This window comes from Delphinus delphis, chromosome 20 (genome assembly GCF_949987515.2).
Source record: "Delphinus delphis chromosome 20, mDelDel1.2, whole genome shotgun sequence".
In the NCBI taxonomy this organism is placed as follows: domain Eukaryota; kingdom Metazoa; phylum Chordata; class Mammalia; order Artiodactyla; family Delphinidae; genus Delphinus; species Delphinus delphis.
In genome coordinates this window covers 40,556,235-40,579,420 of record NC_082702.1, presented here as the reverse complement: position 1 = coordinate 40,579,420, position 23,186 = coordinate 40,556,235, and the positions used below count along the sequence as shown (strand labels likewise).

The window sequence follows — 23,186 nt, the reverse complement described above, 5'->3', positions numbered from 1 at the left end:
AGCGCTCAAGGAGCTCCTTGTGCTCAGCCCCTTCTGTAGGAAGCTGCCTGGGCTGAGGCGAAGACCCAGAAGCCTGGCATTCCCTGACAGGGTTCTGCTGCTCCCTGGTGGCCAGAAGCTCCAGCCACCACCACACCTTTTCCTGCCTGCTTCCTCTTTGCCTCCTGGCCAAGTGAGCTGGCTGCCAGGGAGCCATTCCCAGGACTGGCACCCTTTGGGCCTTCTCTAGGCCAACTCCACAGTTTGGCTCCAGTCTAGGCCCACAGCTTCCAGGCCCAGGGTACACCCACCTGCAGCCCGGGCCTCCTCAGCAACACTCCACCACCCTCTTCCTCTGCCCTCTTTTCCAAGCGCAGTTCCAGCCTCTGAGCTCTCTTCCATCTGGATTTCCAGGGCAAAAGCACATGGCATTGTCACAGTTGGAGTGTGCACACACTAGTGTCAGGGCCACAGCCAGAGTGTGCTGGAGCAGAAGGTCAGTAGTGCACCAGTCCAGGCTACGTAGGAAAGGCATTTTGCTTTTTTATTTTCTGTAAAACTCTGTAAATAAAATACAAAACCAAGGGACGTGGCAGGGCAGAGGCAGGACGGCCAGGCCCGGGACACCGATCTATGGCAAGTGTGCTGAGCCGAGGCTGGGAGGCACTTGACTGCGGCACTGACTCTACCCACCCCAAGGACAAATGGAGAATATATTAGATTTTCATTGATAGGAATCTGTGAGGGAGGAGTGTCTGGAGCCAGCCCTCACCCTCCCTGCCAGTGCCTGGTAAGCCCTGAAAGTGGGGGGAAGGGGCACTGGGGGCCGGTGGGTGGGGAGTTTAAAATGCCGTGCTGGCCATGCTGCCGGGCCCGAAGATGCGGGGCAGGGCATCCAGTGACTCCTCCAGCCGTCGATGGGCAGACTGTCCCTCTTCTCCTGTAACGGATAAAGATGGGATCAGGAGAGGCCCCAGCCCCGCCCTGACCCCACCTCACCCCTGACCCCATCTCACCCCTATTCCCAGCAGCCAAAATGTCATAGAACTCAACTTGACCCATATCTCCGATTCCCCAGTCTCACCGCATTGCTGCAGGCTCTGCCGAGCTGCTTCCCTCACGGCTTCTGTGTCCGTTTGGCACAGGTACACCAGGGGCTCAATGCCTTCAGGAGCCTATCGGGGGAGAGAGCATTGAGGTGGGCCCAGTGCAGCAGGTGAGAAAGGCTCAGGACCCAGGGCTTGGGGAGCTGGGAGGGGAGAGAAAGGGGTCACCTTGATGCAGCCCAGGGCCAAGCAGCCAGCCACTCTCGTCTGCACATCCTCATCCTCGAGCTGGTCCAGGAAGCAGAGTAGAGCCTAGTTAAGGGTGGGAAGGCAGACTTAGCCAGACACTGGGAGCCTGGGACCCCAGCCTTTGCCCTCAGGGAGCCCTGCCTGACTCTTACCCTTTCCCGGAAGGCAGGGCCCAGTGACAGGCTCCGGAGCTGAGTGCTGACAGCAGCCATGACCTTGTTGTTGCCATGGACAAGCAGGGAGCTGAGGGCCCGGAGCCCATCCCTTCGAAGCCGCCCCTCAGGTGCCAACCTCAGGGCTTTCAGCACCACAGCCTGGTCATCTGAGTTCAGATTCCGCACCAGTAACACTGAAAAAAGGAAGCCGGGCGGGGGGGGGGGTGTCAGTTGGAACAAGCTGGCAGGACAAAGAGCCTCCCGGGGTGGGTTCTTTTGTACCTTCATGTCCTGAATTCACACTTTCAGACCCACCCATAGCATCAGGCCACTTTGTGACCAGGGCTACTGCCTCACCCTCCTCGGCAGTCTCGGTCACATAGGCCTCCATGGAGGAGCTGTCCAAGGCTTCGAAGTAACTCCAGAACTGGAAGACGGTGAGCTGCTCTCCAGGGCCTGACTGGGGCCTCCGGGGCAGTTTCTGCCCCAGGGCATCCTCCAGGAACTTGACACACACTGTGGGAGGCAGTGCCGCAGGTCTCAGGGTGTGGATGGACCTGGGTCCTTAGCGGGAAGAGTGCTCCCACCCCACGTGCAGGTGCGGGGACCCAGCACAAAAGGGTCCAATCTGGGCCCTTTTGTGCTGAGGCATGAGCCTTCGATGTTTCTTCCCAGTGCTCATCTCAGCATGTCTCTGTGGGCTGACCTGGCTTTCCCTGAGGTCCCATCACTGGGGATCTGAGAAAGGAGAGCAAAGGGGGCAGGTAGGCAGCCCACTCACCAGCCTCAGCTAAGCCTGGCTGGCGCAGGGAGAGACGGGCGCCGTACTGATTGCAGAAGGTGAGGAGCACCCGCTCCACGGGGCAGATGAAGGGGCTGAGTCCCTCTGTACATTGGTCCCAGAAGATCAGGAAGCCGGGCCGGGAGGCCGAGAACTGCACCACTGTGAGGAGGTGCAGGAAACTGTCAGCAACAGGACAGGCCGGTGGGGAGACAGGCGCATAGGTGGGATAGGGCAAGGGAGGAACTTTGGGGCAGACATGAGGCAGAGCCCACACAGCTTTTACCTTCCTGGGCAGAGGTGGCAGGGATTTCCCATCGCCTGCTAAGCTCACATACTGCTTCGAGCACTCGGGCCTCCCGTAGTAGTCGCTCCAGGGCCCATGCCTCTTGGCAGCGCAGGGGCCCAAATGTGCCCAGTTTCTGGAGAATAGGGATGGCCAAGTAGCTCAGACCTCAAGACAGAGCTTAGGGAGGGTGGAGACCAGGGACTACCAGTCCCTGCATGCATCGGGAGAGACTTGGGGGAGCCAGAGTGTGGGAGGTGTTCTATTCAGCAAGAGCCAGGCCCTGGGACATTGGGGAGTGGAATTCAGAGGAGGTGTGCAGGGCCAGGATTGAAGTGTAGGGCTCCCTGGGGGAAGGGGCTACAAGGGAAGGGTAGGGGAATACCACTAGCCTCACCAGCAGGAGGCAGCTGCAGTGGTACAGATGCTGGACCAAGGCAGTGTCCAGAGCTGGACACTCTGTGCTGAGGGGTCGGGCACTAGGTGAGTCGAGGCTGTCCTCAGCCCCAGGCTCCGGGCTGTTTGGGGGCCTGAGAGAAAAATGGGGTCAACCGCCCCAGGAGCACACATCATCATCTGGTCACCAGAGTATTTTTATTAAGTTCCCCCCATCCGAGAACAGAAGAACACATCATGCACAAACAACAGACAATGGGTAAGTTCACGGAGGACTTCCAGACGGAGGAAAAGGCTGGGACCAGCAGGTGGTAGCAGGGGTCTCCAGAGCCTGTCTGCCCAGGGCTACCTCCAGCTAGGACTGCTGGGACCTCTGGGGCCGCCGGGGCTGGGATGGGCGGGAGTAGGGTTGCAGGCGGGATGGTCTACGCAATGTGGACTGCAAGGGATTGCGGCCCAAGAGGCGCAGGGCACGGGGCCATAACCTAGGCAGCACTGGAGGGAGGAGGGACTGGGCATGACCTTCAACTGGGAATCGGCAAAGGCCACTCTGGGACAAAGAGCCAAGGGGCCAGGGTCTCTGGGAAAGCTGGGGTCCAGACAGAGGGGGTTGATGCTGGGGGGCACAGGATGCATGGAGAGGCATAGTAAAGGCTCGTTCATAGGGTAGGTTCAAGGTGAGGCCAAGGAAGAGAGGAGGAGCTGGAGGCTCAGGAGCTGGTGGGGACCGATGGAGGAGGCAGACACTGCAGGGATGAGGAGGAAGGTGACCAGAAGCACTGGGGATACAGATGGGATTGAAAACATGAGCAACAAGGACACACGAGGAGTACGTGGGAGAGATGAACACAGATGTACCCGCCAGCAAGTCCATCCCCTCCCACCCACCTCCCTCGAGCCCACCACCCATCTTACTGCTCTCTTTACGTGCTCCCCCTGGCCTCACCTCACCTGTTCCCCTTTCTCGCCTTTCTCCTTCACCAGCTACTCACCTCCCCTCTTCCCCCGCTCCTAGCCCCTCTCACCTGTCCCCAGGACTGTCATTGTCTTCATCTTCATTGAGGAAGCTGAAGCTCTCCAGGGCATGCTCCACAGTGATGCTAAGACTGGAGGCCCGGCTGCGAGTCAGGCCTTGTCTCTGCTGGGGTTGTGAAGCGCGTCAGAGCTGTCGCCCCTGCCTGGCTGCCCTCCCTGCGCTGCCGCAAACCAGCCCAGCCCTCCTCACCATAAGCAGACTCTCCAGCCGGGTCACCTCCTGCTCCAGGCCCTGCAGCTCAGGAAACTGGCCACGATAGTCATCCAGGGCAGCCATTAGGGCCCCCAGTGCCTCTTCCAGTTTCCTGTCCCCAGCACCTCCAGCTGCCCCTGGAACTGGGGCCTGGGCAGCCCTGGCCACTCTAGGGTCTGAATGCTGGGGCACAGGGGCTAGGGGTGAGGGAGGGGGACTTGGGCTCTGACGGATGGCTTCTGGGAGTTTTGGGGAAGGGCTTGTGAGGGGTTCCCAACTGGAGCAAGTAGGACTTGGGTGGGAGGTGCTGAGGGCTATGGGGTCTGCCTGAGTGCAGGAAGTGGAGGCTGGGTAGCTACAGGACAGGGGGTCGATGCCTGGGAGGGGAGGGTCTGTGTTTGCAGAGGGGTTGGAGAGCGTGGCAAGGTCTAGAAAAGTGGAAGGGCTTACAGTTATAAGCGTGGGACTTGTGACAGAATGGGTAGGACTCCCGGTGATCTGGACTGGGTCCTTAGCATTGGGTGTAGCGGTGTGAGTTGAAATCCTGGCTGTGTGGGTAGGGGTTGCAGTAGTGTGGGTACTGCTTGTGGTGGTGTGGGTAGAGCTTGCAGTAGTGTTGGCAGGGCTTATTATGGTATGGGCGGGGCTTGTTATGGTATGGGTAGGGCTTGTAGCAGTGTGGGTGGGGCTTATGGTGGTATGGGTAGGGCTTGCAGTAGTATGGGTGGGGCTAGTAGTAGTGTGGGTGGGGCTTGTGGTAGTCTGGGCTGGGTGTGTGGTACTGGGGGTAGGGCCTGCAGTAGAGAGGGTAGAGATCACGTGTTTGTTGGTGGGGCTTGTGACAGTGTGTGTCAGGTTTGTGACAGTGTGGCTGAGGCTTGTGGTGGTCTGGACTGGGTCTGTAGTATTGGGGACAGGAGCTACAGGAGTGACGGTAGAAAGCATCGGCTTGTGGGTGGGACTTGTGGTGGTCTGGACTGACCCTGTGGTACTGGGGGTAGGGCCTGTAATAGTAATGGTAGAGACCACAGTCTTGTGGGTAGAAACTGTGGTAGTGTGAGTAAGGCTTGGAGCACTATGGGTAGGGCTTACAACACTAGAGGTGGCGCTTGTAGTGGTGTGAGTGGGGTCTGGCAATTCAGGAGAGCTAGAATTTATGGTCTTGTTAACTGAGTCTAGGTGTGCGGAGGGGGCAGGGTCTGTAGATGTGTGGGCAGGGCCTGTTGTACTGAGAGCGGGGCTTATGGCAGAATGGCCAGGGTCCAGGGCAGAAGGGACAGGACTAGGGTGCTCCCCATGTGTGGGACCTGGATGTGCAGGTGGGCTGGGTCCCTGGACTAGACTTTCTAGGCCTGCAGCCTCCACTGAAGCCTCAGCCAGGGCAGCATCCACACTGGCCTCACTGATATGGCTCAGAGTCCGGCTGTAGGGGGCATGCCCATTGGCCAGGGCTGGGGCCATGGCCCCCTCCTCATCCACGGTTCCAGAAGTGGAGGTCTCAGCCCTACGGAAGGCAACCTGGATGGGCAGAGGCTCAGGCTGCTGCACCAGGGGCCTGGGGGCTGAGGAGTGGCGTGCAGTGCCTGAGAGCTGTGGGCTAGAGGAGTCATCGGAAGATTCAGACGACAGGGACCACGCTGTCCCATTCTCCAGCTCCTCCTGCCGCCTCAGCATATTCTAGGAGAGAGAAAAGGACATCTCAGGATCACCCCCAGCAAACCCCTGGATGGGGAGCTGAGCCTGGGATGTGACTCACATAGAAGGCCTGTTCCCGAAGTGAGGGCGTGTCTGGTGGGCTCTGGCTATAGGTGGAGAAGCGCTTGGTGACTGTGGAGGCCTTGTTGACAGTAGAAGCGGCTGAGGGCTGGTCATCCTTGTCGAAGGGACTGGAGAGGGAAAAAGCTGTTAGAAGGTGCTAACATGAAGCCCCAGCCCCGTCTCCAAGCCCCTCAGCCCCACCAACCTCCACGTGACTTCCAGGCTGAGCTTGATGGTGCCGAGGTCATTAATGTCCACAGCTACAACCTGGGGCAGGGCAGCGAACAGATCCTTGGTCTCACAGGAGACGCTGCCTACAACCACATGGTTGGCCAGGCCCTTCAGTTCTGTCACCTGTAGCCAAGAATGCATGGTGGGGTCACAAGGGTGTAGGGGTCATGAGATTGTGGGAGATCAGAGGTCTGAATTTGCATAGAGGTTATGTGACAGTCACAGGGTCATTGGGCCATGAGGAAGTTACAGGGAATGGAGTTCTCAGGGTAATGGGGCCATGGAGGCTCGAAGCAGCCTGGGAGCACGGGGACCACAGAGGTCTAAATTTGTAGTCATTGAGGTCGTGGGAGTCACAGCCTCATGAGAGTTCAGGGGTCATATATTCACAAGGTCAGGAGGTCACAAGGAAATCACAGGGTCATGAAGGTCAAGGGGTCACACATTCACAGAGGGCCATGGAACCAGATGGGGGTCACAGGGGTAAGGGTCTCAGGGTCATGAGGATCATAAGGGGTTCACAGGGTCATAGAGCCACAGGATCTTGGTGTCCTATGGTTCTGGGCAGAGACATCACCTTGATGGACAGGAACTCCGTGAGCAGAGGAAGAAAGACGGTTTCCTCACTGTCCCACACCTGCTTTCCACTACCCTCTATGCGGCCCCGTAGTTTCCAGCGCTGACGCCCATATTTCATGCAGATCTAGGGGAAGAGGCAGGTTGAAGCAGCCCTTGGTGTTGCGACCCTGCCATCCCAGCCCTTCCCTGCCCATCCTCCTACCTCATACTGATCGCCCACACATAGCCTGGCGAAGCCGGCCAGCCCTGGGAGTGGGGGAGAAGTAGATGAGCTGGGTCCAGGGGTCTCAGGCACACACCTCCCTCTCCCCGCCACCAGTCGGCCTCACCACTTGGTACCTTTCATCCGGAGATGGAACTCGCCCAGCTGTGCTTCCAGCTCACTCTCCAGCAGGCACATGCTCTGAGAGGGATGGGCAGGGACAGGAGGAGGTCAAGAACCAGTCCCCTCTCACCAGCTCTGCCACACTCTGTGCCTCTGCCTCACAGGCACACATCCCTCACCTCTGTGTACTCCCGATGCCCCCGAGTAGCCTCGGCCAGGCTGTCCCGGGCCTCACGGCTCCCTGGGGAGCCGGTGCTGTAGGCACGGACCATGTTGTAGGCGCCATCCCGAAGACGCCGCTGGACACAGTATGCCTCGTACAGCTCGTCGATCTGGACAGATGAGTGGGGTGGCAGAGGGGGGATTGAGACTCACTACTGGGGTTGCTCACCCAGGGCCTAGCATCATCCCATCTCCCTGTGATACCCAATCCCCCACCCCACGCTGCAAGCACACACGCATGCTGCACAAGTACCTTGCTGGCGTGGAACTCCAGCCGTCGTAGGAAGCGTTCAATGGACTTGACTTGCTGGGGGAGAGGTGCGTTAGGAGAAGCCTGAGGCCCAGGGCCCTTTACCTCCCCCTGAGCCAACCTCTTTCAACACCATTCTCTATACACTCACCTTGTCTAAGTCATACAGGAAGCCCTGCGGGGAGAGATGAGGGGGGCATTAGGAGGTAGGGGAAGTACTCCAGCAGGGGCAGTTGCTCACCCAGACCTACCTAGCTCCTTTTCATCACAGCCTTCCTCCCTCTCACACCACAGTCCACAGCCATTCCAGTCAAAGCAGGGACTGACCTACCTTCCCACGTGCCTGGTCTTTGCTGGTGTCATAGATTTGGTCCCCAAGGCCCCTCTAGTACTCTTCCCCCCACCTCTTCCATGGGATCCCTCCCCTGGCCCACTGCCTTTTCTACAACCCCTAGGAAGAGAGCTCTGTGCCTCCTCATGCATGGTTCCCTCTACCAGGGAACTCCTGTTCATGCTTCAAGACCCAGCAGAAATGTTTCTTCCTCTGGGAAGCCCTGACCTCTTCCCCAGGAAGAACCATGGCTCTCCCTCAGTACCACTACAACATAATCTTCTGCTGTCCACGTCTGTGGGGTTTGACCCAACCCACTGGAAGCTCCCATGGACAGGCACTGGGTCCCAGGCAAAGTACATGCAGCCTGGGAAAGCTGAGGAGAGGAACCTCCCCAGCCTTCCCTGATACCCCCTTTTCTAGTCACACCTGGACCAAATCACCCCAGAAAACAGCTCTGATGTCACCCAGGGCTGGTGCTGCCCAGTCCCCCACACCACAAGAGCAAAGAGCATATTAATCCTGGGCATACGGGATGCCAACCCTTCACTTACCAGGCGAGAATTCCTCTTGGACTCCCTTATCTGTCTTTGGAGTTTCTCCTGCTCCTGCTGGTGCACTTCCAAATAGGCCCTGGGGAAAGGAGTGACCACAAGAGTTATCTTACCTCTCCAGCTTCTACCTGCCCAGGGAACAGGCAGTGAGGAGAGGGTGTGAGGCTGGGGAAGGTTCCTACTAGCAGAAAGGGAATGAGGACTTAGGGAGGGATCATGGGACAAGGCATTGGGAGGGCACTGCTTACGTCAGGCCTCGCTTGAGCGTCGTGTACACCAGGTCCAGCCGCTCAGGCTGTGGGACCTTGGGGGCCGGGTGCGCCACTGAAAACATCTTGGACACTCGGGAGAGCGCTGGGGGCTTCCGTGGGGGCCCCGGGGGACTGAAGGCTGGGAAGCTCCTGAAGAAGAGACTGCACTCAGGAAGGGGCAAGAAGTCATTCCCCAAGCCCTCACTTGCACACTCCAACCCGGTCAGACTCTCTTGACCCCATAAGCCCCCCTCTGCCGCGTACCTGGGCCCCCGCTCCTGGCTGCCGAGGACGCCTGCGAAGGACTGGCTCCTATTGACCCGGGCGCTGAGCAGGCGGCGCTGCGGCCGCACCGACAGGGACATCATGGAATGAGTCCGCGCGGGGCTCCCTGGGGGTGGCGAGTGAGGGTGTACAGCGCCAATCAGGCCCTTGAAGCCCCCTCCCCGCGGCCCCGACTCTGTATCTCAGTCCTGCCGTCCACGGCCTGAGGCTGGAGTCCGAACCCCAGCAGCCCTGGTGCTTATGACAGGGCGGCCGCGGGTGACTCGGTGTCGGACTCAGCGTGGCCTCGGCTACGCCCCCACTTCCTGCAGAGGTGCAGGCTCCGCCTGCCGCGCGGGGCAGGAAGGGGGGTCGCACTGGGACCCTCCCCGGGCTGGGAAGGGGCAGGAAAGGGGAGGGGCGCGCAAAGAATGTGCGGAAGCGCCTGTTTACCCGGGGGTGGGGCGGGCTCCCCAGCCCTGCCCTGACCTCCTCCCCCCAAGTGGACCAGGAGCTCCCACGCCCACACCCCGAGAGGCCGTAGGAGGTCACGGGGCGGGGCGGGGTGCGTGCTTTGAGCCCAGCGGAGCTGCCTGGCAGGCCCGGCCTGTGCAGGTTGGGCTCCCCACACCGGCCGCCCTGCGGAAGCTGCTCCCCTCCAGCCCCCACCCGCTCCGAGGCGCCCAGACGCCAGAGCCCTCCCGGTGCCCAGAGCCGGGGGATTCCCAGGTTGGGGGGCAGTGCCGAGAAGTGCCCCGCCCCCTCCACTTTCCTGAGACTCCAACCGGGAAACTGAGTCACAGACAGCAGCCTTTGCCCGTGACCTTAGCAGGAAGAGATCCTCCGTAGACCCCCACACCGCTCCGGCGAAACACGCGCCCCAGGCCCACAGAACGCGGCCCGCAGCCCCCTGGGACCAGCCCCGGAGCCTCCGCAGCCCCGGACCAGGTCCTACCTCTCTTCTTGGAGTTCATGGTAAGTCCGGGACAGCCCTCCAAGCTCCGTGCTTGGCCCCCGTGTCCCCGCCGGCCCAGGGCCACTCGGTGCCGGCCGGGCTGGGCTCCGCGTTCGCTCCCAGCGACTCTGGCTCCTGCTTCAGCTCCTCCTGGCGCCGCCCCCCGCCCAGTTCCTGCCGCCTGACTCAGCCCGCCGGGATGGGGCGGGACCCGCCGGACCACGGGGGCACCTGGCCCTTGGCCCCCCTCCCAGCCTCTGGGAGGGGTGACTGGAGGTTCCCCACAGGCAGGGGACTGACAGGGGTCTTCTCGGCTGGGTCAGGAGTGTGGGTAAAGGGAGTCGAGGGCGGCGGTGAATATGGAGGGATAAACAGAGTGAGAACACCGTGTGGGGCTGAATTGGGTGCAGTTAGCACAGGGGGCTCACAGTGTGGCTGTTGAGGAGTGCTGAGAGAGAGCTGGACAGAGGGCTGAGAGTTGGGGTTCTGAGTGTGTGAAGGCTAGAGAGCAGGGGCTGAGAGAGTAGAAGGAAGGGCTGGGGGTGCTAACTGTAGGGGCTGTGCCAAAGGACGGCAGAGAAGCACTGAGCATGAGGGGGTTTGGAGGCTGAGAAGGAGCTAAAAGTGGGGGACTGGATCAACCCCATATTATGTGTTGCCACCGAGAGAAGGAAGAGAAGCAACTGGGTGCAGAGAGTCCCATAGCACCCTGCACCACCCCCATCCCTCCACCCTCAGAGGGGATGCTCAGTCTGGACACCCTCTCTACCCCCAGGCCACAGGATAGAGGATCCGGTCCCATTCCCCAATCAGGGCCTTCTCTCTGGCAGAAGCTGCATCCTAGGGCAGAGGCCCCATCCTTCTGGTCCCCACCTCACATGGGCTGAATCCCCTTGCTGTTGGCCCTTTCTTGCCCCCAGTATCTCTTTATTGACTATCCCTATCCAACTCTAGCCTGGATAAAGGCCACCATACTCAGGGTCCATTGAGCATCTCATCCTCTCAGATGGCCTGGGTGCTCCCCCACCCCATAAACACTCTTGCTCCTTGATGCTCAATTCTGCTGCACTGGGCTTACTTTTTCCCCAAGAGGCTGGGGTGGGCCCAGGGGTCTGCATTTCCAACCAGCCCACCACCCCCCTACAGATTCAGATGCAAGATGTCCAAGGATCCTAGTTTGAGAAATGCTCTCTCCCCCTCCCTCCTTGAAGACTGGATGCTGTGCACCCTATGCTGGCAGCTATGCATTCCCATGGATTGCCCACCCAACACTGGCCTCTCTGCTCCGTGCAGCCACCCTCCATGGGAACACCTCAGTCTCATCACCTGGCTCTGGAATGACCCTGTCCTAAATCAGAACCACATCTCCATCACCCCCACCTCACCTGCCTTCTACCTGTGACCTCTTGAGACCTCAGCTCATTTATTCAACTATTTACCAAGTGACAACCCTATGCAAGTCTCTGGAGATAACAGCTGGAATTGCACAGACATTGCCCTGCACGGAGCTCACAATCCGCCTCTGCTTCCTTTCTGTCTGCCAGTTCCCTCCTACCTTCTCTTCTCTACCTTCCTTGCACACCCTTCTCACCAGCCTGGATCTGCAGCCACCACTCCAGCTTGCTCGCCTGCTACCAATATCCCCAGCACCCTGGGCTTCTCTATTACCTGGCAGAAACCAACCCTGGGCAACCTAACCCCCTGCCTTCTCTGCACCTGTGCACAGGCTGGCGGGAGCTGCCAGAGGTCTTGGCACAGCAGCTGGGCTGGAAAAGAGCAAATCTCAACCTCAGCCAGGCTTTTGTTTCCCATGCGGGAAATCCTCATGTGTGACCTTAGCCATCTCTCTCCCTTTCCATGGAAGATGAGTGTTTCAAACTTTCTCCACAAGCCTCAAACAAGCTCAAGTCACTCCCACATAGAAGATGAAAACAACCTTGGAAACCATCCAAATGCCCATCAGTAGATAATGGAATGCTATACAACAAAAAGAATGGACAATAGACAACCACATGCAACGATGTGGATGAATCCTACAGACATAATGTTGAGTGAAAAAAACAAGACCACAAAAGAGAATATATGTTTGAGTTCCTTGATATAAAGTTCAAAAACAGTTAAACTTAATCTATGGTGACAGAAGTCAGAATAGTAGTGACTATTAATAGTAGTGACACTACCCCTGGGGAGTAGTGACTGGAAGGGAGCGCAAGGGGGCTGACAGGGTACTGATTATGTTCTGTTTCCTAATCTGGGTTGTATTTCCTGATCCTATATGGGTGTGTTCCTTTGTGAAAATGTCTTCTGAGCTGTACAGTTAGGACATGTACCCTTTCTGTGTGAATATTATATTTCAGTATAAAGTTAACTTTAAATAAATAACTACAAAAAAAAATGACCCCTCTGTGGACTCCCAGCCTCTTTCTAGCTACCCTACCCCTCACCCTATTTGGCTCTTTTAGAGCCAAGTTTCTTGAAGAGGTGTCTACCTCCATTTCCTCTCCAAACCCACCCACTCTTCTTCCTATCTTGGTACAGCTTCTATACCCAGTACTCCCCTGACTGGTCTGGACAAGGTCACCAGTGACTTCCCCATTGCTGAATCCAGTGTCCAATGTTTGGTCCTTATCCTGCTTGATCTCAGCAAAGCTTTTCACTGTGTAGTTCTCTTCCTCTTCCTTGAGCCTTTCCTTGTCTTGGATTTCAAGAGACAACGTGCCTCTGGCTTTCCACCTATCGCTCTGGCTGCACATTATTATTTTCCCAGAGGATCTGCCTTTCTCCCCATCCCTGAATGGGCCTCATCCTCCCCACTCATGGGCTGGGTACATCTCCCACAGCTTAATGCCATCTAAAGCTTGCCAGCTTCCATGTCTCTTCCTTGCCCAAACCGTTCTTCTGAGCACCAGGCCTGTTTATCCAGCTGGATACCTCCTGGAAGCTGAGTGACAATGTGGAGTGGGTTATTAGGGATGTGCTAAGTTTGAAGGCCCCAAACTAAAGTCACCACTTTCCTCCTCAAACCTGACTCTCCCCAGTCTTAACCTCTCCCCAACAGCCCCACCATCTATTTATCCAGTTGTTCAAGACAGAAACTAGGAATCATCATGGATCCCTCAGCCTCTGCTACCCCCACATCTACTCAGCCACCCAACTCCTGCCGTCTCTGGAATCTGCCCCCTCACCTCCACCCCTATAGCTAGAACTCAAGGCCAAGCCATCACCAATTCTCACCTAGAACCCTACAGCAGCTTCCTAATGGGTTCCCTGTCTCCATGCTAACCCACAATGATCTATTCAACAACAGCATTGCCCCTCTTGAAATTCCAGTCACCTGACAATGCTAAAAACTGTCCTTTATCAAGTGATTTCTATGCCAAGCACTGTGCTTAATTAACAAACATCATCTCATTTAATTCTGGCAACAAACCTACGGGGTGTGTCCTATTAGTCCCACTTCACAGGTGAGAAACCTGAGGCTAACTGGCTGTGTGACTTTGGGCGAGACATTTCTTAACCTTTTGGGGCTGCAGGTATCCATCTGTTAAATGAGGATAACAACAATAATAATAACAACTATCTCACAGGGCTGTTGGGATGATGAAATGAGATACTTCCTCTACTGGGAGTGTTCGGGGAAGGGAGAATTGTATGTGGAGTACAGAAGTTGGGGTGGACACAGTACCTCACTGTAAACACACAACAAATGTTAACTGATGTTATTAACAATTATTAATCTGCCCAAGATTACACAGCTGTTAAGTGGTAGGGCCAGGATTCAAACCCCAGGACTCTAAATCTTTAACTTCCCTCTATTCTAACTCTTGTGAAACATCCATGGGCATTCCTCTACCCCAAGGATAAAGTCCAGACTCTCTATCATGACCCACAAGACCTTCAGGCTCTGTCCCTTCCCTCATATACCTTCCTCCTCCCCTCTGTTCCCCCCATGATTGTTCTGTTCCAGATACTGTGAATTCTCCCCATGCCTGTAGGCTCTTCAGCATTTAAGCAGCAGCTCTCATTGATCCTATATCCTCTTCCCACTACTCTCAGCCTGACCAGCTCCCTCTCTTTTTTCAAGTCTTACCCTACTACTTCTTCCTCAAAGAAGCCTGCCTTGGATTGGGTCCCCCTTTAAGGTGCCTCATAGTTTCCTCTCTCTGATCCCTGAGGCCACATAACTCAGTTGTCAGTTCCCCTTTAGGGTCTGTCTTCCAACCAGATTGTGAACTCTGGGGGCTGAGGCCTGTCTGCTTTGCTCACTGCTGTACCCTCTGCGCCCTGCACCAAAGCAATGAAGGAAGGCAGGAGCTGATTATGAGTTGGGGGCTGACTGAACTGGGTTGCCCAGATACAGGTAGATCCTGAGCTGCTGGAGGGGTAGATTTCAAGTCTCTATCTACCCCAACTCCTCTACCTCATAGACAATTTCCTTTTCCCTTCCTTCCTTTCTGATTGTATCAGCAGGTGGGCTTCTGCCCTCTGAGAATGGGGCTGGGTGGGGGTTCCCTGGGATTCTGGAACTGAGTAGGTGGGCTGGACTCAGAGTAGGCTGAGTGTCCCATCAATTTTCTTTCTCTGGGCTTCTGCCACAGGGACCAGGATGTATAACTGTTGGTCTAAATGACCATTAGAATATCAATCTAAGTGACAATTCCAGGGGGTGAATAGGCAGGATCTCCCCTGCTGGGGGTGGGGGAAGGGAAAGAGCTGAACCCCTTGAGCTAAGGGAGAGGGGCCACCTCAACTGGTGTTGGTGGGGGCTGGCTGATAAGAGCCAGGGGATTATCTGGACTTATGGCAGCCCTGAAGTCTGTTCTGGACATGGGAAAGAACCCAGGTCTCAAGGGTGATGGGGCCTGCAGCATAGCCAGCTCAGGGCAGCTAGGAATGGAACTCTGCCCGCTTGCGTGGCCCCAGATCCCGCGGCCTCTAATACCCTCTACACGCCAAAACTGGTGCACTTGCGTGGGTCAGGAGGTCCCGCCACCTGTGCGGCCCAGCTCAGTGGTATGCCAGGCCAGCCGCTTTCCCGGGAGTCTCCGGTCCGGCCCCGCCCCACCGCAGGGCTGCCCAGGACTGAGGTAAACAGACGCTAAAAATAACCCGGGCAAGGGGCGGCTTCAAGGAAGAATGGGGTCCCTCCTGAGCCTGCCCCTGTCTCCATGGCAACTGCCCCAAACCCGGCTGCTGACATCATGCCGCAGCTGCGGGAGCAGGGAGGGAGGGGGGCGCGGTGCGGCCTGGGGCCCCCCACCCCGGAACCGGGCGGAGGCGGCCGGGTGGCCTCACTTCCTGCCGGCCCCCTCCCTGGTCAGCTGGTCACATTCCCGGACGGCGGCGCACTGGAAGCCTTGTGGCCTCCCCCGGGCCGGGCCTGGCAGAGGCGCTAGTCCGAGCTGCAGCGAGGGGCCCGCAGTGACTCAGCCGCGTCCTCCCCGCCAGCTTTTCCACCCGGGGAGGGCCCAGCCCAGCGCCCTGTGTGCTCCCCTCATCCCCACCCATTTCCAGGTACCCCTCTGCAGCTGCTGCCCCACAGGACCCAGGACAGAGAGGTTTTTTTTGTTGGGTTGTTTTTGTTTGTTTATTGTTTTTGACAGAGAGGTTTTGTACCTCACTCTCCAATTCTCATCTCTCTCCCCGCCCACCCATCCCCGCCGCTACCCTCCATGCCGGGGAAGCAGATAGTGCAGTGGCAAGAATTCAAATCTGGGTCTAATTCCCACCTCTCTCCAAACCAGCTGTGTGACCTTCAGAATATTACTTAACCTCTCTGGGCCAGTTTCTGCACTTGCCAGATCGTCTGGTAACCCTCCTCAGAAGGCTGTGCCGGCACTGAGCGATGCAGGCCCAGGGCAAGCCCCACAGATGGCCCACCGTATTGTTACACTGGACTGCACACAGTAGGTGCTCGGCCAGCCAGCCTGGACATATATTAGAAGCAACCCAGAACTGGCTGAGATGGGTCAGTCTTGGAGGCTGGACTCAGGCCTAACGGGGAGAGGAGAACACAGGGTGCTGAAGCCAGGCTTACCCAGACCCCTTGCCCTGGTGAGCAGCCCCTTACCCAAACTGGTTCTGCAGGCTGCCCAGGCCTGGCTGCTTGCAGAATTCCCACACCAGCCTCTCATTTCCAGGTACAGGGTCTGTTCCCCTACGGCGCCGGGGCTATCCTCTCCGGCCTGGGCCGCGCCAGATTTGGGCGAAGAGCCCAGCCCAAGGCCGGATCGGCCACCTCGGGTCGGGGCCCAAAGCGGCTTAGGCCAGCCGGTGAGGCCAGAGAGATTAGCTCATCTCGGAGGCGGGCCTGCACCCCTCGTCGCCCTCTCCCCATTCCCAGCTCAGTCTCTCCTGCGGCGAGGGCAGTGGGGCTCCCGATGAGCGTCCGTGCCAGGGCCCAGGCTGGCGCCAAGGGCCCACCCTCAGGCCTGGCCCACCCCAGAGCCCCGGGGCACAGGCCGCCTGGGCCTTGCCGTGGGAGGGAAGGAGGCAGCGCCGGGTGCGGCAGGCCCAGAGGCGGCGGCTTTTGTGGGCGTCCTCCGCGCCCGAGAGGAGGGGAGGAACGACACCGCGAGGCCTGGGTCCCGGGGATGGCGCGATACGGGACAGGGCCTCAGCCGGGGCAGCAGATCTGGGACTCCCCAGGCGGGGGGAGGCACCAGAACCGCCGCACCCGACCCCCGCCCTGCCCGCGGCCCCCGGAAACGGCGGGGACACTCACATGGCTGCGCTGGGCTGCGCGGACTTCGCACTCTCCGTGCACTGGTCGCTGCCCGGCTAGGTCGCGCCGCAGCTGCCGCGGTCACCGCCGCTGCTGCCCGCCCCTCCCTTTGCTCCGCCGCCTGCAGCCCAGACGCCCCGCTCCTCCCCTGGCCAGCTGGGCCCCACCCCCTGCGCTCCCGCGGCTCCCGCACCCCTGGAGGCGCTCACGGCTCGCTCCGCCCTCTAGGCTAACGGGGCAGGCCGGTGGCTGGCTGCGTCCACCGGCTTGACGGGGCGGGGCGAGGCAGGACAGGGCGGGGTGGGGGGGAACCCTGGACAACACGCGGGCGGTGGGAGTTCTCATTGCTCGGGATCCGGATACATATGCGGAATAGGGCGACTTCGGAGAACCATTAGCAAAGGCAGGAAGGAACCATTCCTTCCCATGCAGACCCTAAAACCGGTGCACCGGAGAGCCTCGCCTGCCTGCTCCCTCCTTGAATTCCGTGGGCTCTAGAGACCTTTCAGGCCCCCATATGTGAAACAGGTCCTGGAGAGACCACTGCTGGGTTGAGTTGGTTGGAGGAAAGGATCAGGGCCAGTTTCAGAGAGGGGAACAGGAAGGCCTGAAGGCTACTCATCAGACACCTTCTGGGTCTGGACGCTGCCCCTGAGCCCTGCCCGTCCGCCGGCCTCAGTTTCCCTGCTGTGGGGGCAGGCTGTCCTTCCTGCCACCATCTGACACCGGTAAGTCTGAGCTCTTAGCCAGGCCACGCAGTCACCACTCACTGGGTACTGGTATCTGCGGAGTCTCGGGCCTTGCTCTGGAAGCATGGGTGAGGACCCTGGCAAGGTCTGGGTACATGTTGTCCAAGCGGGCCAGAACCCAGTCTTTTCCAATGAGGGGCTAGAATCCTGGCTCTCCCCTGGAGTGGGTTACGGTGGAGCTGATAGCTGACCTCACACTGGGGTAAAAGGGCCAGCTCCACTCCCCCACTCCTGCCATCAATAGACAACACCGGTCCTCTCCAACCCCACCCTTCAGGCTTCACTCTGTAGTCTGTCACCTTTAGAGGTAGCAGGGGGCACTGACATCCTCTCCCTCGCTAGCTCTTACCAGAGACACACCTCACCCTCTCCCAGTTCTCCCCCTCTCCAGCCCCTCCTCTTTGCCTTCCTTTACAGCACCCCCTTTTCTGTAGGCAGTAGACCTGGGGATTGCTTACAGAGACTGGGTTCTTCTTTCTGTTTGCCCCCACCCTAAAATATCATCCAGTCTCAGGACTTCATCCGTCCACTGCTGAACATCCTGAGCCTTCCCCTGTGCCCAGAGCCCTCTCCTGTTCCAGAGCCCCTGATGACCCACCAGATCTCATGACCTTCACCACCTTTGTTCTCATCTCTGCAAAGCACCACTGTCCACCTAGGCTCCCACCCGAGTGAGGCTGGGCCTATCTGGAGCTCTCAAAACTGGCACCAATTGGACCCTGCCCACCTGGAAAGTCATCTCCTCAGCAAGGCATCCTCTGACCACCTTCTCTGAAGACAGCCTCTCCTTGGTACTCTCTGTCCCCATGTCCTATGGACTCATGCCTTCATGTCACCCATCACCACCAGGTAGCATGTGTGCCCGTGTGTGCTCACGCGCCTAAGCCTGCCTCACTGTGAGTCTCTAAGCTCTGTGGGGGCAGGGGCCACAGATGTCCTCATCACCACTGTCCCTGGCTCATAGTGGGAATTCAAGAAATATTTATCAAATGAGACATTGAATGAATGAGTAAATGCATGAACCCTGGACGTCCCCCTCTCTACCCCTACCTTAATTCAGCCTCCTAGTCCTGTAGATTCTACCTCCTTAACATGTTTCAGATTCGTTCCCTCCCTGCATCTCACCTCCCACTATTAGAACTCTGTTGTTTATTAATTCACTCAACAAACACCCACTAACCATTCAGGGCTGGGCAGCATGCTGGCCCCTGGGGTGGCAGTGGCACAAAGTTGTCCCTGTGCCATTGCTTGAGACTCTGATGAGGCAGCGGTGATTGTGGGGACTCACCAGGTTACTGTCTGAGGAACTCTTTCTTGGCCTGGAATTCTGGAATTCCACTTCCAGAAAATTCCCAATTGTAATAGATAACGCCCTTGCTCGTCACAGTCAATCAGTCTCTCTGTCCAGCGTCTGGCCACATCTCTGCATTGTCACAGCTGGTACCCAGGTCTGGGCCACCGTCTTTTCTGGCCTCCCTGCTGCCTCCTTTGTACCCTACAGTTGTTGTCCACCCAACAGCTCAAGTGATCTTTTTGGGGTTTTTTTGGCTACATCTTGTGGCTTGTGGGATATTAGCTCTCCAACCAGGGATCAAACCTGGGCTCCTTGCAGTGGAAGCATGGAGTCCTAACTACTGGACCGCCAGGGAATTCCCTCAAGTGATCTTTTAAATCATAAGTCAAGGCTTCCCTGGTGGCGCGGTGGTTGAGGGTCCGCGTGCTGATGTGGGGAACACGGGTTTGTGCCCCGGTCCGGGAAGATCCCACATGCCACGGAGCGGCTGGGCCCCTGAGCCATGGCTGCTGAGCCTGCGCATCAGGAGCCTGTGCTCCGCAACGGGAGAGGCCACAATGGTGAGAGGCCCGCATACCGCAAAAAAGCCCAAAAAAACCAAAATAAATCATAAGTCAGTTCATATTGGTTCCCCAATGCCCTCAGGATACGTCCAGACTCTGTAGTGAGGCCTCCAAGACCCAGGAGATCTGGCCTTAGATGACCTCACCTCCTCATCTCCCACCTGTCCTGCCAGCCCTTCCTGCTCTGTTTCCACTACACCAGCCTCCCTGCGGATCCCTGGACATGGCCCCTACTCTCTGGCCTCTGTCTCTTCTCCCAGCCTCCTTTCTGCCTGGGATGCTCCTCTCCCTTATCCACTTGGAAAAGAGCTCAAATGTCACCTCCTCCAAGAAACCTGTGTCCTCTGGCTTCCCACTCACCCCTTCTGAGTACCCATCACTGCCTATTGTCCTTGTCTGTGACCACTCCTGGTTCCCCATCCTTTTTCCATCAGGGCCAGGCATGGATGGGGCTGCAGTGAGCAGACGGGACACCTGAGGCTTCACCTGGCCCTCTCCCCCTGTTCAGGGGCCTTGAGGGAGTGACAGCCTCCGAGGATCATGGGGTGCTAGAGGCCTGCCAGGCCTCTCCACAGCAACCAGTGAGCCAGGGGAGGAAGGACACAGCTGACACCCATTTCACAGAGGTGCCATCTGAGGCTCAGGGAAGGCAGGGCCTTTCCATGATCAGAAGAAGGGGCAGCATCTGAGCTCCAATTCCGCTCACCGAATCCTAATTAGTTTGGCTCTGTCTGAGTCAGGCATCATTCCCTGAGTATTCGCTCTGCTGGTGCTGGCTGGGAGCTAGGGCAGAGCACCGAATCATCACCATTTCTACCTTTGAGCAGTTCACATTCCTGAAGGGATGGGCTCTGGCCTGAGGAAAAAAAATCCCTCTAATAGATGGCAGAGGGTGCTGAGAACCATAGTGAACTCCAGTTCCTCACACATGGTGCAGCTAGTTCCACTTTTGAAAGTAACGCAGTTCAAGTCCCAAAACGCAGAAAAACAGAAGCTTCCCTCGCCCCACCCCACAGCCCCCATGGCTACAGCTCTCTGGTGTGCAATGTCACCCCCCAGCTTCCTGTGACGGGACAGAATAAAGTCTGCCCCTTACTGCACCTGTGCTCACATGCCTCAGATAGGATGTACACATTCATTCATTCATTTGCCAGATATTCAGCAAGCTTTCGTGGAGCCTGGTGTGTGCTCGGCCCTGGGGGTTCCAGAAGGGTGGACAGAGGTGAGGCTACCCAGTCCCTGCGCTTGGGGACTCACTGTCAATTAGGGCAGGTCATCCCTGAGTCTCTACACCTCTTATGTCACCAGTGTGAATGTGCGACTGTGATTGTGTCTGTGTGCACATTTATGTGTGTGAGAGAAGGTGTGTCCTGGTTAGGAAGGGCTTTGTAGGAATGGGGCAAGTTGTTGAGGCTCCGTAGGCAGGCAGGGGGTAGGTCTTTAGAGGAGCATCTGGGGCAGAGAGCACAGCAGAGTTCAAGGTACAGGAGGGAGGAGCAGCCTCCTTTGCTGGCGGGGAGCAGAAGCTTAATGTGGTGGGAGAATTGTGTATGTGTTGGGGATGAGGTCAGCCACGAGGGGCTTTGGGAACTGGCTAAGGAGCATGGAGGGTGATGGGGAGCCTGGGCTTTAAGCTGGGGAATTCTGTGGCCATATCTGTGCTTTGCAAAGGTCATTGAGGCAGTGCTTGGAGGGGGGCAGGTAGAGGCAGCTATCATTTCCCGGCCAAGGTCATGGTGGCCTGCGCCAGAGTTGAGGCAGTAGAGATGGAAACATTCAAGAGATGTTCAGGAGGCAAAATGGACGGCTGGGTGACCGATGGGATGTGAGGTCTAGAGAGGCAAGCATCCCAGATCATGCCAGAGTTTCGGGCCTGGGTGACGGGTGTTTTTCAGTGATGTGGAGAGGCCTGGAGGATCAGGTTAGGGGAAGGTGATATGGTCACTTTCGGCAGGTGGCATCTGAGGGGTCTGGGGACTATCCATCCAGGAGGAGCTGTCCTGAAGGCAGGTGGACATGTGGGTAGAGGAAAGAGGTATCCAGGCTAGAGACAGCTTTTTGAGGCGATGATGGTCAACTGGCTTACCAAGAGATCAAATGTGAGAGGGACCAGGGCACTGTGCTCCGCTAGGGCACTTCAGTGGGTGGTGGGGGCCGATGCAGGCTTGAAGGGGGCTAAGTGTGGGTCTGTGGGTGTGCCGGGACCTGCCACCACCTCCACCTGCCTCCAGTCCCAGCCTGGCCTCTACTGCCCAATGTGTGTGTCAAAGGGCAAGGGCCAGGGATGCTGCCCGCGTTTAAGTCTTGGCTTTAGCACTCTCACCTTGCGGTTCCTGTAGCCACTTCTCTTTTCTGATGCTTTAACTGCACTCATCCATTCACTCACGAAAATTGCACTTTTAAGAGGTACTCTGTCTCATTAATAATCAACACAATGCAAATGTAAACAAGAGACTTTTTTTTGCCCTCTGAGATTGGCAGTGATGGACATGATGTGTAAGTGGATGCTTTGTAGAGAATGGGAACTGGTTTGAGTATTTAAGAGTAGTTTTTTCAGTATATATCAGGATGTCAAGTGCAAACCCTCCTTTTCACCCTGAAGTTCCACTTCAAGAAATTTAGGGCTTCCCTGGTGGTGCAGTGGTTAAGAATCTGCCTGCCAGTGCAGGGGACACGGGTTTGAGCCCTGGTCCGGGAAGATCCCACATGCCGTGGAGCAACTAAGCCCATGCGCCACAACTACTGAGCCTGTGCTCTAGAGCCCACGAGCCACAACTACTGAGCCCGCATGCCACAACTACTGAAGCCCACGAGATTAGAGCCCGTGCTCTGCAACAAGAGAAGCCACAACAATGAGAAGTCTGCGCACCGCAATGAAGAGTAGCCCCCGCTCGCCACAACTAGAGAAAGCCCGTGCAGGTCAACGAAGACCCAACACAGCCAAAAATAAAAACAAATAAATAAATTTATATTAAAAAGATAAATAAATTTAAAAAAAAGTAAAAGAAATTTATCTCAGGGACTTTCCTGGTGGCACAGTGGATAAACTCTGTGCTCCCAATGCAGGGGGCCTGGGTTCGGTCCCTGGTCGGGGAACTAGATCCCACATGCATGCCACAGCTGAGGAGCCCATGTGCCGCAACTAAGACCCCATGCAGCCAAATAAATAAATAAATATTTTTTAAAAAAAGAAAGAAATTTATCCCAAAGGAAGAGGTATCCAGGCAAGAAAAGATGTGTCTAAGGACACTGATTGCTGGCTTGCTCAATCAGAGGTAAAGGGATGGCACAGTCCTGGTGACCATCAGTGGGAGACAGAGGGTGAAGGAGGTTCGTGTGTGCCCTGAGATAACCCCTGGCCACTGAAAATGGATGTGGGGCATGGATTGAGCATCTTACTATGCACCTGGCATCATTCTGGATGCTGGGGACACAGAGGCAGACCAGATAGGCAAGGTCTCTGCTCTCAAGGAGTTCACACTCCAGCCCAAGGAAACAGACAATAACCAAGCTCACATATCTGTAAGATGACTTCAGAGAGAAGGAAAAGCTGTGGAGAAAACAAACCAGGGTGATGCGATTTGGAGCGATGGGGCTAAGGTGCTACTTTAGTCAGGGTGGTCAGCGTAGGCCTCTTTGAGACAGTAACTTTGAAGCCAAGACCTGAATGTCAAGAAGGAAACAGTCACGAAATGATACAGAGAAAGAGTACAGTCGACCCTCTGTATCTGCGGGGGCTGACTGCACTGCGTTATTTGATACAGGGACTTGAGCGTCTACAGATTTTGGTATCCGTGAGGGGGTCCTGGAACCAATCCCCAGAGGGTACCGAGGGACCACTGTATTCCAGGCAGGGGGAACAGCTTGGAGGTGGGAATGACCTTGCTGTATTTGAGTCATGTGGGCTAGGATAGAGGGAAAGAAGGTAAGGTCTGAGAGGTGGCAGAGTCAGGTCAGGCAGAGTAGGGAGTGAGGGTTTTATATCTCTGAATAGGGAAAGGTGCTCAACACAACAG

General features: G+C 57.0%; 1 protein-coding gene across 4 annotated transcripts in view; it reads right to left on the bottom strand.

The window, feature by feature from the left end:
• Nucleotides 1-508: 508 nt before the first annotated feature.
• The window catches only part of RIPOR1 (RHO family interacting cell polarization regulator 1), a 31,146-nt gene continuing 8,468 nt past the window's right edge, over nucleotides 509-23,186 (bottom strand). Inside the window, exons 1-22 of one of the 4 annotated variants that reach the window (XM_060000771.1) lie at nucleotides 16,565-16,666; nucleotides 8,886-9,012; nucleotides 8,619-8,771; nucleotides 8,371-8,449; nucleotides 7,637-7,660; nucleotides 7,489-7,542; nucleotides 7,193-7,345; nucleotides 7,028-7,091; nucleotides 6,891-6,934; nucleotides 6,687-6,812; nucleotides 6,084-6,232; nucleotides 5,877-6,006; nucleotides 4,118-5,797; nucleotides 3,918-4,033; nucleotides 2,894-3,026; nucleotides 2,497-2,632; nucleotides 2,211-2,372; nucleotides 1,787-1,945; nucleotides 1,427-1,623; nucleotides 1,254-1,337; nucleotides 1,064-1,154; nucleotides 509-919 (exon numbers count right to left, since the gene is read on the bottom strand). In XM_060000771.1, the coding sequence (XP_059856754.1) occupies nucleotides 822-919; nucleotides 1,064-1,154; nucleotides 1,254-1,337; nucleotides 1,427-1,623; nucleotides 1,787-1,945; nucleotides 2,211-2,372; nucleotides 2,497-2,632; nucleotides 2,894-3,026; nucleotides 3,918-4,033; nucleotides 4,118-5,797; nucleotides 5,877-6,006; nucleotides 6,084-6,232; nucleotides 6,687-6,812; nucleotides 6,891-6,934; nucleotides 7,028-7,091; nucleotides 7,193-7,345; nucleotides 7,489-7,542; nucleotides 7,637-7,660; nucleotides 8,371-8,449; nucleotides 8,619-8,771; nucleotides 8,886-8,989 (3,936 nt within the window). In that variant the 5' untranslated portion in view covers nucleotides 8,990-9,012; nucleotides 16,565-16,666 and the 3' untranslated portion in view covers nucleotides 509-821. Of the gene's footprint in view, nucleotides 920-1,063; nucleotides 1,155-1,253; nucleotides 1,338-1,426; nucleotides 1,624-1,786; nucleotides 1,946-2,210; nucleotides 2,373-2,496; nucleotides 2,633-2,893; nucleotides 3,027-3,917; nucleotides 4,034-4,117; nucleotides 5,798-5,876; nucleotides 6,007-6,083; nucleotides 6,233-6,686; nucleotides 6,813-6,890; nucleotides 6,935-7,027; nucleotides 7,092-7,192; nucleotides 7,346-7,488; nucleotides 7,543-7,636; nucleotides 7,661-8,370; nucleotides 8,450-8,618; nucleotides 8,772-8,885; nucleotides 9,013-9,840; nucleotides 11,028-16,564; nucleotides 16,667-23,186 lie in introns of those variants that run through there. The other 3 variants (XM_060000769.1, XM_060000770.1, XM_060000772.1) reach the window with 3 other exon arrangements.